Genomic DNA, 17,978 nt, shown 5'->3' on the forward strand with positions numbered 1-17,978 from the left:
GATCCAGAACATGTCGACCTTGAATATCTAAAGGGTTAATATTGCTGTAGGATGTGACCGATAAGGAAGGTGCTTCAGGCTGCAGGACAGACATTGTCTGATTTGCTGTGAAAGAGCAAGATGGAGGGGGAGAAAGGCTGTGTCTGTCGTTGGGTGAAGTTGGCTGAGATAAGCCACTCGCTCGCTGTGTCTTGGGCTGAAACCACGCTACGGGAACTCGGACCATTTGCCAAGAGATCCGCTGCCAAGCCGATGATCTGCAACTTGTCAGCGGGCCTGGGCGGGGATCGGACTTTATCTGATTTTGGCCTGAGGAACAGGGCGTGCATGACCAACAATCAATTAATCGACATCACGTGCTGTCGCGGCGCGTCGCATCTTGACGCGCTTCTTAGTTCATTCTGCCGGGCAGGGGACCCTTTTTCGCACCTCTGCGTTTGTTTCTTGGGCAACTGAATCTATTCACATCGACTGAACGGATCAATTGTACCAGAAACTCGACGAAAATACAGCTCATTATGCCCCGCCAATCAGCCAGACAAGCTGCCCAAGCCAAGCCAACCGCAGAAGCCATCGGCAGGGTCGAAGAGAAAGTCGTCGCAACCAAAGTCTCAAAGGCAAAGTCGGCCGCCTCCGTTGTCGAGTCCAAGGTGGAAGTAAACAAAAGAGCCACAACCAAGCGCAAAGTCGACTACAACGAAGACAAGGAAGATGAGAGCGTCAATTCTAATGTCAATGACATCAATGACATCAAGGAAGAAGAAGACGACGAACCCTCCACCAAGCCAGCCCCCAAGAAGCGCAAAACAACCACCACCTCCAAAAAGACAGACGACAGCATGCCTCTCGCCGCCCGCACCCCCCTGAACACCCTCAAACTAGCCATGAAGATTGGCGCCCACGTCTCCGCCGCCGGGGGGGTTCAAAACTCCATCACCAACGCCTCCAGCATCGGCGCCAACGCCTTCGCCATCTTCCTCAAACCTCACCGAACCTGGAAATACCCCCCCTTCTCCCCAGAAACCCCCTCCCTCTTCTCCTCCCTCCTAAAAACAAACACCTACACCCCCGACATCATCCTCCCCCACGCCAGTTACCTCATCAACCTCGCCCAACCCGACAAGGAAAAATCCACCCAAGCCTACTCCTCCTTCCTCGACGACCTGAAGCGATGCGACGCCCTGGGCATAACCCTCTACAACTTCCACCCGGGATCAACCGGCGGCCTCCCCATGTCCGAAGCCTGCGCCCGGATAGCCTCCCACCTCAACACCGCCCACAAAGCCACCAAATCCGTCATCACCGTCCTAGAGAACATGTGCGGAAGCGGTAACATCATCGGCTCCTCCTTCTCCGACCTCGCCACAATCATATCCCTCGTCGAAGACAAGTCCCGCGTCGGCGTCTGCGTCGATACATGCCACGCCTTTGCCGCCGGCTACGACATCCGCTCGCCGGAAGCCTACGCCAAAACAATGAGGGAATTCGACGAGGTCGTTGGGCTAAAGTACTTGAAAGCCTTCCATCTAAATGATAGCAAAGCCCCCTTTTCATCACACCGGGACCTTCACGAGAATATCGGACAGGGATTTCTTGGGTTGAGAGCGTTCCACAACGTGGTCAATGATGAGCGGTTACAGAACATCCCTATGGTGCTCGAGACACCTATTGAAGTCAAGGGGCCGGACGGCAAAAAGACAGAAGACAAGAAGATCTGGGCGGATGAGATCAAGCTGCTCGAGTCGTTGATAGGGATGGATGCCGATTCAAAGGAATTTAAAGATTTGGAGGTGGAGCTTCAGAAGAAGGGCGCGGCAGAGAGGAAGAGGATTCAGGAGCAGGTGGACAAGAAGGCTGACAAGGATGCCAAGAAGGCGGCGCCAAAAGGGAAAAAAGGGGCCGCTGCTGCTGCGAAGAAAAAGAAGAAGACCGAAGAGGAGGCGTGTGATTCTTGTGGTGAGGAGAGCGAATAGAGGGGCCGGATAAAGTGTATAAAAAGTGTGTAAACTGAATATCTACCAAGAGGCATAAAAAAAACAAAAAAAAGGAGGGGGGGGGATTATCTGCCTCGACTGTGCATGTCTATCATGTACAACTGTATAACCACAAAGGTCAAACTTAAACCCTAATAACAAGAAAACAATGCTCTCTCACACCAACAACAAAAAAAACCCAACCGGTTGATGTGTTTCCTTCAACACACCATCTCTACCTCCGTCCCCTAGCCCAACCCTCCACCCTCCCCAGCCCCCCTCTAAGTCCCAACCCCCGCTCCCCATTCTGCTCCAACCAACCCTCCATCCTCTCCCTATACCCCCTCAACCCCCTAACAAGCGGCATCCGTCCCCCCTCCTCCCCCCCGACAAAATTCCCCGGATTCAACAACATCTCAAACAACCCCCCCCAAATCTCCGTCTGCCAATACCTCTTCAAGTTCTCCCTAATCCTATACCTCTTGCCCAGTCCATTCCCATCCCTCACCCCAACCGTCTCGATATACTTCCCAAACAACAAACAATGCACTATCCCCGCCACCCCAAAATACTCAATCTGCCACGTCCACAGTCTCCCCTCCCTCACCTCGTTACAGTCCTGACTCGTCGTCTTCCAATCGGCCACAAACTGAACATCATCCCTAAAATTCCTCATGTCGATCCCGCGCCCAAAATCAATCAACGTAATTCCCCGCGAGGCCCAACCCCCGTCACCCGAGGGTTGATACTTCGTCGACAGCGGTGTCTCATCACCGGGAAGGCGCAAGAGGCAGTTGTCTGCTTTCAAGTCACCATGCATGATTCCCTTGGCGTGAAGAGCCTCCACTGTGCGTAAGAGCTCAATAGTAAAAAACATGGCCAGCTGCTCGTCCATCACGCCCGAGGCTTCCCCGCGGAAGAGGTTGACCACATCCAGCAGCGTCCCGAAGGGGTGATACGGCAGGAATAAAAAGCATTCATCCTGGTAAAGGTGAAACTCCAACGCTGGAGACAACGAAGCCGTTGCCCTGTCGAGCGGACCAAGACGGTTGTGCGCCAGACGCATCATGTAAAACTCCCAAGGAGTAGGCGGAGACTCCATCTTGAGTGCCTCCTGCGGGTAACGCTTGTGATGGGCAGAGGCAAAACGCCCCTTGCCCATGATGGCGTTTTCGTTGTTTTCGTCATCGTCGTCGTCGGCGTCGGAATTATTCACTGAAGGGTGGGAGTTGTTGACGAGATACACCGGGGCAAAGGCTCCGGCGCCGAGTTCACGGCGGATGGCGTATTCCCTTTCTATGCCGGGAAAGCGGAGGGTGACAGACGACCCAAGGTTGGAAGACTTGTCTCCTGTGCTGGAGCGGTTGCCGCCTTTGCCGATTGCTTTGCAGTACTTTCTTATCTCGGCACTGCGGTCAGACTTCTCGCTGCGGTGGTCGTAAAAGCCATCGTACGAAGTCAAGGGAGGCTGGATGTTCGATAAAATCTCGCCTCGGACAGCGGTGTCGACAGGATTGCACTGGGGATCCTTGATAATAGGCCCCTTGCTGTGGATAACGAGCGTCTTGGTTGCCTTGGGCGTCAGCACCTTGGTGGCAAGGGGCTTCGACGCCAACGCAGGTCTGGCCTTGGGAAGCAGCGGCTGAGGCACCTTGCCCTTGGGAAAGGCATTCTCATCCTCAAACACACCCCGAGCCGGACTGCTGAGCGGTGTCAGATCTTCCCCTTCCTCCTCATCCTCTTCGGCAATCATGTTCTTGTTGATCTGCCTCGACGGGGTCTTGCTGTGTAGCTCATACCGACCCATATCAGCCGTGACATCAAGCGACATTTCCGTTCGTTCCGTGATGGGAGTCATGAATGGAAGACGGTTGTTAGCCGCCTCCACAGGATCCCTCCACGGTCGTCGTGTCGGCACATAGTCTTCAGGGGGTATAGGAACAAACATGGTCCTCGTTCTAGGAGGCTCATCCGGATGATCGTCCTCTTCCCCATCATGAACATCGATCAAATCGTTCGACTGGTCTTGATGCTGCTTGTGTGATGATTCCGACCAGACACTGGCATTTTCATCACCATCACCATCGACATCATCCTCTTCTTCCTCCTCCACATCCTCATCGACATCACTGGTTGAAATACGCCTGGTGCCATCACCCATGGTATAATCATCCGACTCATACCCCCTTTCGTCATCACTATCACCAAGAGGCTTTACCGGCTTGACTTCCGCATTGAAAATGTCGTAGATATCGTCCGTGGCCGCCTTGGTGTGCAGAGTCATAGTCGGCTCACCGACAGACTGCCTCTTCTTCTTCTTCAGCTTCTTCGGGCCCGAAGGAGAGTCAAAATTCGTTTGAACTGCTTCACCGTCAGCAAATTACCCCCTTACCAACAATCCCCAAAAATAAACTCACTGGTTTGCGTCTCATTCAATTCCTGCTTCTTCTTTCTCCTCATCGTCTTCTCCCCCTTCGGATAAATCGGCGCCCCATTCTCATCCAACCTAATCACATCCGCATGAATCGCCATCTTCTGCGGCTTTCCTCCCACATTCCCAGCCCCCGGGAAGCTATTCTCATCATTCATAAACAGCGTCGACTCATGCTGCTGCTCATCCTCCCACTCAACATCCAGCCACCCCCTATTAGCCGCCCAAATCTCCTCAAAACTCTTCTCCGTCCCCGGCTCATCAGGCGTCGGATACACAGCCCTCAAGTCCACATAAATCCTCTCCCTTTTCCCACTCGCCGGATTCACAGTAACCTGAACCTTGGTATAGTCAATTCGAATGTGCGATTGTGATATCTGCTTGTCCATAGACTGAAGTACATAGAAACGCCAGCAATAAACGGCCCACAAATTAGTCCTAAATTGATCAACACTTTTGCTTATGTTGGAAAGTTAGGGGGCAGGACCTACCGGATCTCTGAACACCGCCATCTTGGCCCCAGCACTAGGCGGTTTCTTTCCTCCCGCCTTCAACGTCTCCCCAGCCCACGGCTTCGGCGCCATGGTGTTCTCCTTTTTTCTTTCGGCCATCGACCCAATCGAGTCCCACCCCTTCGACTCCGGTCCACGAGAGGACATGGCCGACGGTTCCGGCGCAGCATCCGCATCCGAGAAAATCGCCAGCTTCGACTTCGCCGGCCTCGCTCCCCCACCCCCAACACCACTCGTCTGCCTCGGCGCCTGAGGATCCCTCACCACCGGCTCGGCAGCCCCAAAAGGATCAGCCCTCACTCCAAGCACCTTTCTCTGCGCCGGAATCGCCGGACTACTCGGCCCATCGCCCTCCTCTTGCGCCGCCCGCCGTTGTTCAAACTCCCCAAACTTCCTCAACAACCTCGCCGCAGGCGTAGCCTCCCTCTCAATCCCCAACTTGTAAACCTCCTCCGCCTGCGCCCACCGTCCCACACTCTCCAACCACCCAGCATACTCCTCATAAAACAACGCCAACCCTTCCCCAATCCCCTTGCTCGACAAAAAAACATATCCTTCCCGTTTATTATCCATAAACCACCCCACATACCACAACCACAACCTCAGATACCTCCCATCCTGCTTATACCTTTTGTCATTGACCAACCCCCGCGTCGCACGCTCCAGCACCCCTAGCAGCCCCGACTCTTTGGTGTTTTGCGCCGAGGGGTAGGCTTCCAGAGTCCACTTTACGTACCGGTCCCAAATGTCGAGGGGGTCGTCGGACTCGTCAATGTTTTGAATCTCTTGCTCAAAAGAGGCTTTTATTCTGGAGTTTTCACCTTTGAGGTCGTCGAGATTGGGATGGGGGGAGGAGGAGGGGCTGCCCCGGGGGGAGAAGAGTTGGGCGAGTTTTTTGGCGGAGCGGCCGGAGGGGAGGGATTGGATGTTTTCTTTGTGGCCTTCGATCAAGTCAAAATTGACCGAATCATCGTTGTCGGGCATTGTTGTTTGTGGTGGCCGAGACCTCGGCGGGGGATGTTGGTGTTATTGGTAAAGTCGGACGTCAAGAAGGATGGAAAAAAAAACAAAAAACAAAGATGGGATATGGCAGGAAAAGAAGTGAGTCAACTGTTGCAAGATGCACTGCAAAGCGTGTCGTGCCCGGTGGAAAAAGGACAGCGCGTTGGTGAAATTTAGGAGGGGTTGATGTCAGGTCGAGTCGAGGGTTGGTCGCGACCCAATCTGGACCCCGCTAATAAGACCCCCGCTGGCTGCTGCTGGGTTTCAAGTGTACAAAATATTTTGGGAGATGGGGGTTGTTGTAGCAACCGAATCGCAGTTGGCGACAGGTGGTGCACAGTTGTCGGCCAACATGCTACGTGCGAGCAGGGTTAGGGTTGACCATGCTCAACTACCTGATGGGCAACCACACCTATGAGTGAGCAACCCAAGTGGGACAGGCCCAGTTATGGTGCTCTATGCGCTTCCAGCACGAGTGTCATGATATGTCCAAACCTCCGTTAAGTGTGGTTTTGCCTGGAGGTCGAAGCCAACCTATACCTACCTGGTACCTACCTACCCGGTACGCCACGATAACATCCCTCTAGCTTACGAAAAACACGTTTCGCTGGATATTGGAACCGCCACCACCGGACATTGACGTCGATGACGACCCTGCCAATCACTGCTTCTTCAACTGGCTCAAAACCGGGGACGGCATCTTCTGGGTCTCCGGCAAAGCCGGTTCGGGCAAGTCAACCCTGATGAAGTTCCTCGCCGACCACGAAACAACCCAACCATGTTCGAAGAATGGGCCAAACCATTCAAGCTCCTGACCGCAAGGCACTACTTCTGGGCAGCCGGCACGCACATGCAAAAATCCCACGAGGGTCTCCTCAAAACCCTCCTCTACGAAATCTTCTGCGCCTGTCCCAGCCTCATCCCCGCCGCTTGTCCCCTTCACTGGAGGCAGACCTGTCTCCAACGGACTGAGCAGCAGAGCTCCGAGTGGACAACCCGTGAACTTTCCGAAGCCCTGCACCATCTCGGCCGGAATCAAGACCTCCACATCCGGCACCGTTTCTTCATCGACGGCGTCGATGAGTTTGACGGTGATCACCTCATGCTCTGCGAGCTTCTTTCCAACCTCAGCCAGTCCCCCAACATCAAGCTCTGTCTCTCAGCCGGCCATGGAACGTCTTCACCGATGCCTTTGGCAATAACATTGCGCGCAAGATCAGCATCGAGGATCTCACGCGCGAGGATATTCTGTACTATGCAGAGAGCCGGCTCACAGAACACCCCAGGTGGAATCTTCCCCATTTCTCACCGCAAGACAAAACCGCCATTATCGATTCAATCACCGACAAGGCCCAGGGTGTTTTCCTCTGGGTGTTCCTCGTAACAAGATCAATACGAGACGGTCTAACCAACCTCGACACAATGCTCGTTCTCTAGCATCGACTCGAAAGCCTCTCCACCGACCTCGAGCGCTTCTTCAAACACATGCTCAACCTCATCGACAGCGTTTACCACCAAAAAAATGGCGAGCTTCCTCAGCATATCCGCCCATGCCAAGCAGCCGCTCTACTACCTAACTTTCAGCATGCAAGAGCGCGAAAGCGAAGCCAAGGACTACGCCCTCAAGATGACAATCTCCCCAACCTCCCCGCCGAAGAAGAGCAGCTATACGATCGGTGCCGACGCCGTGTCAATGCCATCTGCGGGGGGTTGCTAGATGTAAAGGGCACCTCAGTCGAGTTCCTCCACCGAACAGTCCGCGACTTTTTGCTCACTCGGGAAATGAACAACTACCTCAGTTCGAAAGCGAAACCAGGGCTTTCCACTCCTCTCTCCACTCTGCTGGCTTACACAGCCTGCTTGAAATGCAGTGCACCACCCACATCGTCTGACTCTGCCTCCTTGTTACGAACGCGTCTCCTCAAGGTCTCTCGTATGCGCACGAGGCGTTGGAGGACGCGGAAGAGACAACAGTCGAGCTGCTCGATGATATCGAGAATCTCTTCGCCGCGCCATTAGAAGACGGTGAAGATGCCATGGAGTGGAACCTGCTCAAACCGGCCGAGTTCAACGGCGATACCACCATCGGAGACGATGTTGCGTCGGGAAACGAGGCATCCGATTTCCAGTTTCGAAAAGAGGTCCTCCGGACAGGGGCGGCAAAGTATGTCTCGAGGAAAAACAAACGACAGTTTGTACTACTTTGACGACTTGAAGGAGTGGCCGCTTTGCTTGGTCGTTGAGGAACAGCAGTGGACCGAAGGTCATCTGCAAGTGATCCAGTGTCTGTTGGAGGCCGGCAAGGATCCGAACGAGGGGCACGGCGGGTGGAAATCGCCTTCGCCTTGGACAAAGCTTATTCAGTGGACCTGCCAGGAGGAATACAAAGGACGACTTTTGGAGAGCAGTAGGAACGGACTTGTACTTGGCGTTTCTGCATCATGGTGCGGCGAGGAATGCTCGGGTTGAGTTGTTTAGGTTTGCTGAGCCGGCGGTATTGGATGCGATGAGTTGTTTCATTGAGATGTTGTTCGCGCGACATGCGAGACATTCTGATAAAGCCTTGCGAGTATTGGAGGCGTTTCTCGACCTGTCAGCTGGCGTAGATATTTCTGATGAGGTGCTGATCACTTTGTTTGAGGGAGTAGGCAAAATCAGGCCCAGAGCAACGAAGCCAGATCGGCTTTCTATCGAAAGATCACGGAAATGGTTGTGAATACTGGGGCGTCTTTGGGATGGGAAATGTCCTTTTTACTAGAGAATATACAAAAGGCATTTCCCGGCGTTCTTGGGGTGTCTATTCTTGCTGTGATCGGGGTTAGAGATGATGGACAACCGGTTATCGTCCCTCCTAAGAGGAAGGCTGAAAAGGAAGGGGACTTGTGGGAGAGGACTTTGAAGCGAACCAAGCGGACTATAGAGGAGGGGTATGGCCTTCAGGAGCCATCATGTGATGGGTTGCTGGACCAGTAGTGACACATAAAACTACCACCGATCGCCTCGAGGCAGGTGAGAGAATCAACATGCTCCACAGGCTCAGGGTAAATAATCACCGATCTCCGGTAATAGACTGTAGTCGAGTCTTGGATATGTCTAGCCCTGCAGCCTGTCAAATGTCAGCCCTTTTTGTGGAGTTACATGTCATGGCCGGCAAACCACGGCAATAGGCGAGAACCTTGAGAGGTCATGCCGGCAATGTGGTCCACGATCACCCCGCAAGTTTCCGAAAGAGGATCCATCCAAGCTTGGACTTTGAAAAAGAATTCACATTGGTATTTCCCTGCTTTCTAAGGCTTCGTCACCCTTTTCATAAGTCATCTCAGACATCTTTTGACCCGAGGTAAACCTGTTACCAACAAATCACCAGACCCCGTCCCTCTGGGTTCCGATTCCCCCCGAGGCATCCCACCGCGTCCACCTTACAAGTTGATGGACTTGCGGAAGTTCTCGCCGGCATACACGGCGTTCTCGCCAAGCTCCTCCTCGATGCGGAGAATCTGGTTAAGCTTGGCCAGGCGCTCCGATCTGCAGGGAGCGCCGGTCTTGATCTCGCCGGAGCGGATACCGACGGCAATGTCGGCGATGGTGACATCCTCGGTCTCACCAGAGCGGTGAGAAACCATGACGCCCCAGCCATCGGCATAGGAGTCCTTGGCGGCCTGGATGGACTCGGTAAGGGTACCGATCTGGTTGACCTTGAGGAGAAGTGCGTTGGAAGCCTTGAGCTCAATGGCCTTCTTGATGCGGAGAGGGTTGGTGACGGTCAAGTCGTCAGCAACGATCTGGATGGACTCGCCCTGGGTCTTGTAGAAGTAGCTCCAGGCCTCCCAGTCATCCTCAGCGAAGGGGTCCTCGATGGAGACGATGGGGTACTTCTTGCAGAGGTCAGAGTAGAGGGCAGCCAACTCCTCGTAGGTGAGCCACTTGGAGGGGTCGCTCTCGGGGTTCTTGAAGTCGAGATCGTACTTCTTGGCGTCCTCCTTGTAGAACTCGCTGGAGGCGACATCCATGGCGATCTTGATCTGGCCAGTGTAGCCAGCGGCCTCAATGGCCTCGGTGATGAGCTCGAGGGCCTCCTCGGCGCTCTGGATATCGGGAGCAACACCACCCTCGTCACCGACGTTGCCAGCGGACTGGCCGTACTTCTTCTTGGCGAGGCCCTTGAGCTTCTGGTACACCTCAGCACCCTGGCGCATGGCCTCGGAGAAAGAGGGGGCGGCGGAAGGAACGATCATGAACTCTTGGAAGGCAAGACGGCCACCGGCGTGGGAACTATCGAGGGATGTCAGCACATGTTTGATAACGCATGATAGCGGCCAGCAGAGCAACTTACCCGCCGTTGAGGACGTTCATGAAGGGAACGGGGAGGACATAGGGCTTCTTGGTGCCGGCAAGGTCGGAGACGTGAGCGTAGAGAGGGACACCCTTCTCGGCAGCACCGGCCTTGGCGACAGCCAAACTGACACCGAGAATGGCGTTGGCACCGAGCTTGGTCTTGTTGGGGGTACCGTCGAGCTTGAGGAGGAACTCGTCGACCTTGCTCTGGTCCTTGACGTCAATCTTCTCCTTGATGAGCGCGGGGCCAATGACCTCGTTGACGTTCTTGACGGCCTGAAGAACACCCTTGCCAGCCCAGTGGGTCTTGTCGCCGTCACGGAGCTCGCAAGCCTCGTGCTGACCTATATTCCACCATGTCTGTCAGATATGGCTTCTCCTCGACGGGGATATTTGGGTAAGACGAACCGGTGGAGGCACCAGATGGCACGATGGCGCGGGCGAGGCCAGTCTCCTCGGTCACGACATCGACCTCGACGGTGGGGTTGCCACGAGAGTCGTAGACGTAACGAGCGTGAACCTTGGTGATACCCATTGTGGATGATTTTCTGATGGGAGATGGTCAGTTATCTGTTGGCTATGGGGTCTGCCGGAGTACGGGAGCGGTCAAGGACGGACTTGTGGTAGGTGAAAAGCAAGGCTGGCGGGTGGCGGGAAAGGGTATGTTTGGAGGGAAGGAGGAAAGGTTGAATAATTGTTGACGTGTTGGTTGGTATCAAGGTCCCAAAAGTCGCTCAATTGCAAGCTAGGACAGACCAGGTTCGTGGAATATCCCGCAAGACTGGGTGGTTCGTCACCCAACGCGCGAATCCACGGGAGCTGGATGGTGGCAGAGCTTGAGGTGCCACGGCGTGGAGGTGATATGGGACGACAAAACAGGACAGGAGGCCATCGGATGATGCCCTGGACACACGTACCTGAGGTTTGATGGACTAATGAGTGGTGGAAGGTCTCTCGATGTTGTAGGACGAGGATGGGAAGAGTGAAGATGGAAGAGGGAAGAGAATCAAGATGATGCACTCGGGGCTGGAGGTGGAAGCTTTTGGGTGAGCAGAGACGGAGGGAGGGGCAGGTCGTCCGGTGGGGTGATCCCTGGTCGAAGGTAGGTAGCGAGAACCCCCCTCTTGTTAGTGACTGCCAAGGGTTTGCCATATCGGAAGCACCTCGCAGGTCGAAGGCAGGAAAGCTCTCGGTGTGTACCGTCTACATGCTACACCATCCCTGCCCTAATGCCCAACCAATGTCAATTGCCAACCATGGGGCTGCATGTGGGCGGATCGAGTGGCCGAGAGGACGGTTGTCTCTCGCCCGGTCAGGCCGTCCCCGTTCGGCGCAGGCGACTTCAATTCTATTCTTCTAAGAATCCGTTGTCGGAGCTTCATCCCTGACAGTCCGGTGGGATGGCGTGGGGTGTTGAATTGCAGACAGTCAAACATCCTTTTCACAACAGTCACAGCTGGAGACCCCCACCCAAGCACATGGAGGTCCCGTCGCCTTGCTGCAAAGTTTGCGGCGGCTTTGCACGGGCGAGTTATCTGCTCGCATCCGCCCCGGCCGATGTCAACCTTTTTTTGATAGTGATGGATAAGACGGTTGCCCCTCCATGGCCAGGCTGACAACTGGTTGAGCTACCCCACAGCCCAAGTTTTAAGACGTCAACAAGTGGATCACAGCACTGGCCAGGTCCACCCCAACAGAAGAAGAGCTCAGCTCTTGTCGAGAAGCTTCCAAAGACCCCTTGAATCAAGATCGAAGCATTGATATGAAAGCTCTCCCAAGAATGTAGCGATGAGAAGGCTTTGGCACTCTGTCTTGAGCAATTATCCAATGTATGACCTTTTCACTTCGACTAAGAGGGTTGGGGTGCTTTTCTCCAGTTCTGTCATGATCTTCATTTCTGCGGTCAGCCACGGAACTCCGTACAAGTGTCCCGGAAGGTTACAGAGTCTCATATTGCTGGCGAGCTCCCGTGTGTTGTGCTCCTGAAGAAAAAAAATCGTCCAGCGGGATCCGACCTACAACAAACATCTGGCGGGATCCGTCAACACCAATTTTCCCAACTATAGCTATTGGCAGACCAGAGGCAAAGATCAACAGATTAAACAAATATCTAGCAGCCATACCTAACAAAAAGTCATCCGGAACATAATAGCTTCACCATTACGTGCTCCCATCTGACCAAGAGTTGAGAGATGAAGTTGCTCCTGACCGCCTGCCTAAAATGGTCTAATAGCTTTTTGCGTGGTCAGTCAGCAGGAAGGGGCGGAAAAGGAGGCCTGTGCTCAGCCAGATTGCCCGCCTTTACAGGCCACCAAGGTGCATCAATTTGGGAGTTTGCAGGAAAGAGCCTTCTGACGAGCACCGCACGTAAGGAAGGTGCGATAGTTGGGCTCATTGTACATAAAATTGTTGCTTTTCGTCTCTCCTTCACTCTCTTCTTTTCCATCATGTTCCGTTCTTGCGTTGCAGCACGGCCAACAGCCAGCCAGGGAGCCCGGAGACATCTAGGACTTGCACCGTTGAGAAGAACAGCGCAGAGTTTTACTTCACGGTATGCAACTGGAAGGTCGCCTCTGACGGGACCCGCTCCCCCTTCTAGGAAGTACTAAGGCCCAAGCGGATTTGCTAAACCACCCCGCAGTCACTCATCATCACCCTCATCAGTCTCAGTCTCACCACTGCGGTCTTACTCTGCCACTTCTACTGCTACTGCCACCCTCACTTCGAAAACAACAACTTCCACTTCTCAACGCCCTCTTTTGACCCAGCGAACAGCTCGCCTAGCAACTCGTCCACCAGTCCGGCACTGCTCATACCGCCGTCACAACATGTGCAGAACTCACGCCCAAGCCGATGTGGCTAGTGGGGTCAATGTGGCAGCTCGTGAGCTGCTCCCCACCAACGTCATCCCACGGCACTATCATGTTACTCTCGAGCCCAACTTCAAGGACTTCACCTTCGACGGCACTGTCGTGATTGACCTCGATGTGGCCGAGGACTCCAAGTCCATTTCCCTTCATACCCTTGAGCTTGACGTGCACAGTGCCACTGTCAGCTCCGAGGGGCAGACTGTCAGGTAGGTTCCATACCCCGCCAACAATGCTCGTTCCGCCCCTGAATGGGCCACCAAAGCTCACAATAAACACAGCTCCTCGCCCAAGATCTCATACAATGAGACGACCCAAGTCACCACGTTTGACTTTGACAATGAAGTCCCCAAAGGCAAGAAGGCCCAGCTTGAGATCAAGTTCACTGGTCAGCTGAACGACAAGATGGCCGGTTTCTACCGTTCGACTTACAAGAAGGAGGACGGTTCCCAGGGTCTTCTTGCCGTCAGCCAGATGGAACCTACCGATGCTCGCCGCTCTTTCCCTTGCTTTGACGAGCCTTCACTCAAGGCCGAGTTCACAGTCACGCTCATTGCCGACAAGAACTTGACCTGCCTCAGTAACATGGATGTTTCTGGCGAGACAGAGGTCCAGTCGAAGCAGACCAATGCCGCCAAGAAGGCCGTCACCTTCAACAAGTCACCACTCATGTCCACATACCTTGTTGCTTTTGTTGTTGGTGAGCTGAACTACATCGAGACCAACGAGTTCCGTGTCCCCGTCCGTGTGTATGCTCCCCCTGGCCAAGATATTGAGCATGGTCGCTTCTCACTCAACCTCGCTGCCAAGACTCTCGCGTTCTACGAGAAGGTCTTTGGCATCGAGTTCCCCTTGCCCAAGATGGACCAGATCGCTATCCCCGATTTCGCCCAGGGCGCCATGGAGAACTGGGGTCTGGTGACGTACCGTGTTGTCGATTTGCTGCTGGATGAAAAGGCCAGTGGCGCGGCGACCAAGGAGCGTGTTGCTGAGGTTGTTCAGCACGAGCTGGCTCACCAATGGTTTGGTAACCTTGTCACTATGGATTGGTGGGATGGCTTGTGGCTCAACGAGGGCTTCGCTACCTGGGCCTCGTGGTATTCCTGCAACATCTTCTACCCCGAGTGGAAAGTCTGGGAGACGTATGTTGTCGACAACCTTCAGCGCGCCCTGTCTTTGGACTCCCTCCGCAGCAGTCACCCCATTGAGGTGCCTGTCAAGCGAGCCGACGAGATCAACCAGATCTTCGATGCCATTTCTTACTCCAAGGGCTCTTGCGTCCTGCGCATGATCTCAACCTACCTTGGCGAAGATACCTTCCTGGAGGGTGTCAGACGTTATCTCAAGAAGCACGCCTACGGCAACACCCAGACCGGAGACCTCTGGGCGTCTCTTGCTGAGGCCAGCGGAAAGGGCGTCGAGGATGTTATGCAGGTGTGGACCAAGAACATCGGCTACCCTGTTGTGACCGTCGAGGAGAAGGGCAACAACACCGTCAAGCTGAAGCAGAACCGCTTCCTGCGCACTGGCGACACCAAGCCCGAAGAGGACAGGGTCATCTATCCCGTCTTCTTGGGTCTCCGCACCAAGGATGGTATTGACGAGTCGCAAACTTTGAGCAAGCGTGAGGACACCTTCAAGGTGCCCAACGACGACTTTTTCAAGCTCAACGCCAACCACACCGGTCTGTACCGCACCTCTTACTCCCCTGAGCGTCTCGCCAAGCTTGGCGAGGCTGCCAAGAACGGTCTTCTCAGCGTGGAGGACCGCGCCGGTATGATTGCCGATGCCGGTGCTTTGGCCACTTCTGGCTACCAAAAGACGTCTGGAGTCCTGAATCTCCTCAAGGGATTCGAGACGGAGACCGAGTTCGTTGTCTGGAACGAGATCATTGGTCGTGTTGCCTCAGTTCAGAGTGCCTGGATGTTCGAGGACAAGGCTGTCCGCGACGGCCTGGAGGCTTTCCTGCGCGAACTTGTTAGTGCTAAGGCGCACCAACTTGGCTGGGAATTCTCCGAGAAGGATGGTCATATTGAGCAGCAGTTCAAGGCTATGCTCTTCGGAAGTGCTGGTCTGTCCGGGGACCAGAAGATCATCGATACGGCCAAGGAGATGTTCAAGAAGTACATGGCCGGTGACCGGTCTGCTGTGCACCCCAACATTAGGGGCAGCGTCTTTAGTATGGCGCTGAAGCACGGTGGCAAGGAGGAGGTACGTTGTTTTGTCCCCTATTGTCTATGATGCATGCTGACTGTGTTGTTAGTACGACGCCGTCCTCGACTTCTACCGCAAGTCTACCAACAGTGATGAGCGCAACACTGCCCTGCGCTGCCTCGGCCGTGCCAAGGATCCCGAGCTGATCAAGAGAACTTTGGATCTCCTGTTCAGCGGTGAGGTCAAGGACCAGGATATCTACATGCCGACTGCTGGTCTGCGTAGCCATCCCGAGGGTATCGAGGCCTTGTATGAGTGGATGACGCAGAACTGGGAGAAGCTTGTCGAGAAGCTCCCTCCTGCGCTGTCTATGCTCGGTACCATGGTGACTATCTTCACGTCTAGCTTCACGAAGAAGGAGCAGCTTGCCAAGGTTGAGCAGTTCTTCGCTGACAAGAGCACCAACGGATTCGACCAGTCTCTTGCGCAGAGCCTGGACGCCATTCGCTCCAAGATCTCCTGGGTCGAGCGCGACCGTGAGGATGTCGCTGCTTGGGTGAAGGAGAACACGAAGAGTTCGTAAATGTCGACACGAGGACTATGAAGAAGATGGTTAGCCTGACGAATGGATGAGACAGGAATCAAAAGCATTTCAAGTCATCTCTAGACTGGAGCGTTGAGTTGGAGCTGGCTTAAGTCATCATGGTAGACATGCAGACATAGAGTGCTGGCAATGTAAAATATAGAGACAACTACACCAAAAATATCAAAACATTTTGACAAACATGGCCTCGTTGACCCCCACTTACTTTGATATTCTGCAGTTCGGAGATATTGAAGAGGTATCATGTAGAGCAGACGATCTGCGCAAGTCGCAGATCTGTAAAGTGCTCAAAGTGGAAGCTGTCAACGAGTGGCTCTGGAGCTCTCGGGCTTTTGAGAGGTATTGGAAGGTGAGGTAGTGGTCGGAGCTCATGGTCCGTGGTTCTCACTTGTCATTACTCTCCATCGCCCTGGATTGCGAACTGGTCCTGCGATTGTTATTTGACTCGATCTGGAAACCGATATACAGGTCAGGCCAATTTTCTTACCGGATTTTTATGATGAAGATCAATTCAAGCAAACCTTTATGCGCATCTTATCAGTTGTCGTTGCAGTCAAGATAAAGCATGGGGGGAGGGTCGAAGAGAATGGACCAATAAGATCATCACAAATTCTCCGGCCGAGCTATGTTTCAACCCCCTACCACCCCCCCTTTTGCCACGCCATCACCCCCATCCCTTGGCTCTTGGGCTCTGGCTGTATGGAAAAGCAAGAAGGTTTCATAGTTTTCCATTACCACCAACCCCTCTGATGGCAAGGGGAGTTTGTTAGTGGGATGTTACAGATCGAACGGTTGATCATCGCCGCTTACCTGGAGATCTCCGTAGTTCGGTGATCCCTGGTATGGCATGGGTAGTTGTTGTGAAGGAAAACCACCCGGTCCCCCCCGGGTTCTTTTTGGACCTGTATCTGTTCATCTTACATCCTCGAGTTCGCCATTTGCTTGTTCTTCCGACGGCATCCCACGAATCCTTTTTTTGTTTCGGGGTTTGGGTCAATCACCGATGCTGGCATCATTGTTCTTTTCTTGAATCCTTTTTTTTTTTTTTTTTTTCGTTTCTTGCCGGCTGGGTCTGTGGCCTTTTTTTCCCCTTTTGGTTTCTTTATCTTCCATCTTGTCGTTGTTGTTGTTGTGGTTGTCCATCTCCAGCCTTTTGAAGAACTACCCCGACAAGCAACGACAGCTTCTCCCACTTGAGCGGCAAAGGATGTTCCCCAAACTCTTCACCACCACCCTTGCGGTCCTCCTCCTCCTCACTTTCTCCCCTCTCGGCGCCCTCTCGGCCCCTACTACAGCGCCAAAACCCCGCTGGTTCGAAACTTATTCTCATGTTGCCCGCCGCGCGATAGTGCCTCAGTCGTATTATGAGGTGCTGCATATCCGGAGACAGCAGTACGCCCTTGCCAATCCGAGGTCTATAGTCAAGGATGTTGTCTGCCTGGACAGAAAGGCGTATGTTCTCCCCCCCTCCCGCCCCTTATCTTTAGTTGGTGTAGGTGGCTAATAAACTGTAGGCATATTGTTGCTCATGACGAAGCCGCTGCCTCGCTCCAGATTTGCAACGGGAGTATGGCTGGCACGGGCAGAGGTCAGTACTGCCAGGACGGGCTGAAGGCAACAGAAGCAAAGGTCGGGACGGCAGTTTTTCGGCTGAAGAGCGTGAACGAGAGGCAGAGTATCAATGTTAGTAGGGAGAGGTGGCAAATGTGTGTGCAGGCGGCTAGGGAGGCTTGTCCTACGGGCGGGTTGAGGGGGGTTTGTCTTGGGGCGGCGAGGTGGGGTGGGAGTGTTGGGTTTGAGTTGGGGAATGCGTGAGCTTAGGGGATGTGAAGGAAAATAGAGATATCTCTTTTGTGATTTTGGACAGGTGTTGGATGCGGTGAAAAGTTCGTATCACAAGTCGAGACTTTTCCATATGCTAGAAGAATTGCCAAATTTTCAAATAAATGACCCTTGATTCTCGAATGGTATTGGGTTAGTCTCGTCAGCATAGCTTAAAAGCAAAGGGGTTGGCGAGGGTTAGGGTTTAACGTGGTTTTGCATCGAAGTGGTCAAGATTGGGGAATCACATGACTTGGTGTCACTCATTAACGCGTCTCA

General features: G+C 53.8%; 5 protein-coding genes across 5 annotated transcripts; 3 read left to right on the forward strand and 2 right to left on the reverse strand.

Annotated features, from left to right (window-relative positions):
* Positions 1 to 518: 518 nt before the first annotated feature.
* On the forward strand, positions 519 to 1,973 carry APN1 (DNA-(apurinic or apyrimidinic site) lyase; the record flags this gene model as incomplete). Its single annotated transcript, XM_062885474.1, has 1 exon — positions 519 to 1,973. One exon carries the CDS (start codon positions 519 to 521, stop codon positions 1,971 to 1,973), a length of 1,455 nt encoding a protein of 484 aa, XP_062748440.1.
* A 235-nt stretch (positions 1,974 to 2,208) lies between these two features.
* BUB1 (protein kinase) lies at positions 2,209 to 5,900 on the reverse strand (the record flags this gene model as incomplete). The annotated part of the gene is made up of 3 exons (XM_062885475.1): positions 2,209 to 4,334; positions 4,391 to 4,796; positions 4,896 to 5,900. The coding sequence occupies 3 exons, from the start codon at positions 5,898 to 5,900 to the stop codon at positions 2,209 to 2,211; spliced, it is 3,537 nt and encodes a 1,178-aa protein (XP_062748441.1).
* A 568-nt stretch (positions 5,901 to 6,468) lies between these two features.
* On the reverse strand, positions 6,469 to 11,651 carry ENO1 (phosphopyruvate hydratase). The gene is made up of 6 exons (XM_062885476.1): positions 11,171 to 11,651; positions 10,662 to 10,801; positions 10,252 to 10,597; positions 7,379 to 10,190; positions 7,193 to 7,261; positions 6,469 to 7,108 (listed from the first exon to the last, which is right to left on the reverse strand). The coding sequence occupies exons 2-4, from the start codon at positions 10,786 to 10,788 to the stop codon at positions 9,338 to 9,340; spliced, it is 1,326 nt and encodes a 441-aa protein (XP_062748442.1). The 5' UTR covers positions 10,789 to 10,801; positions 11,171 to 11,651; the 3' UTR covers positions 6,469 to 7,108; positions 7,193 to 7,261; positions 7,379 to 9,337.
* On the forward strand, positions 9,167 to 15,857 carry APE2 (Aminopeptidase 2 mitochondrial; the record flags this gene model as incomplete). Its single annotated transcript, XM_062885477.1, has 3 exons — positions 9,167 to 13,329; positions 13,402 to 15,331; positions 15,384 to 15,857. Exons 1-3 carry the CDS (start codon positions 13,082 to 13,084, stop codon positions 15,855 to 15,857), a joined length of 2,652 nt encoding a protein of 883 aa, XP_062748443.1. The 5' UTR covers positions 9,167 to 13,081.
* A 1,228-nt stretch (positions 15,858 to 17,085) lies between these two features.
* On the forward strand, positions 17,086 to 17,939 carry QC762_110560 (uncharacterized protein; the record flags this gene model as incomplete). The annotated part of the gene is made up of 2 exons (XM_062885478.1): positions 17,086 to 17,330; positions 17,393 to 17,939. The coding sequence occupies 2 exons, from the start codon at positions 17,086 to 17,088 to the stop codon at positions 17,691 to 17,693; spliced, it is 546 nt and encodes a 181-aa protein (XP_062748444.1). The 3' UTR covers positions 17,694 to 17,939.
* Between the last annotated feature and the right edge of the window lie 39 nt (positions 17,940 to 17,978).

Source organism: Podospora pseudocomata, assembly GCF_035222375.1.
Source record: "Podospora pseudocomata strain CBS 415.72m chromosome 1 map unlocalized CBS415.72m_1, whole genome shotgun sequence".
Classification (NCBI taxonomy): domain Eukaryota; kingdom Fungi; phylum Ascomycota; class Sordariomycetes; order Sordariales; family Podosporaceae; genus Podospora; species Podospora pseudocomata.

Bases quoted from the DNA above. Each gene is read 5' to 3' on its own strand.
- ENO1 (XM_062885476.1), bottom strand. From the start codon at position 10,788: ATGGGTATCACCAAGGTTCACGCTCGTTACGTCTACGACTCTCGTGGC. The intron at 10,598-10,661 runs GTTCGTCTTACC...GGTGGAATATAG, and splicing joins GCCATCTGGTGCCTCCACCG to GTCAGCACGAGGCTTGCGAG. The intron at 10,191-10,251 runs GTAAGTTGCTCT...ATCCCTCGATAG, and splicing joins ATGAACGTCCTCAACGGCGG to TTCCCACGCCGGTGGCCGTC.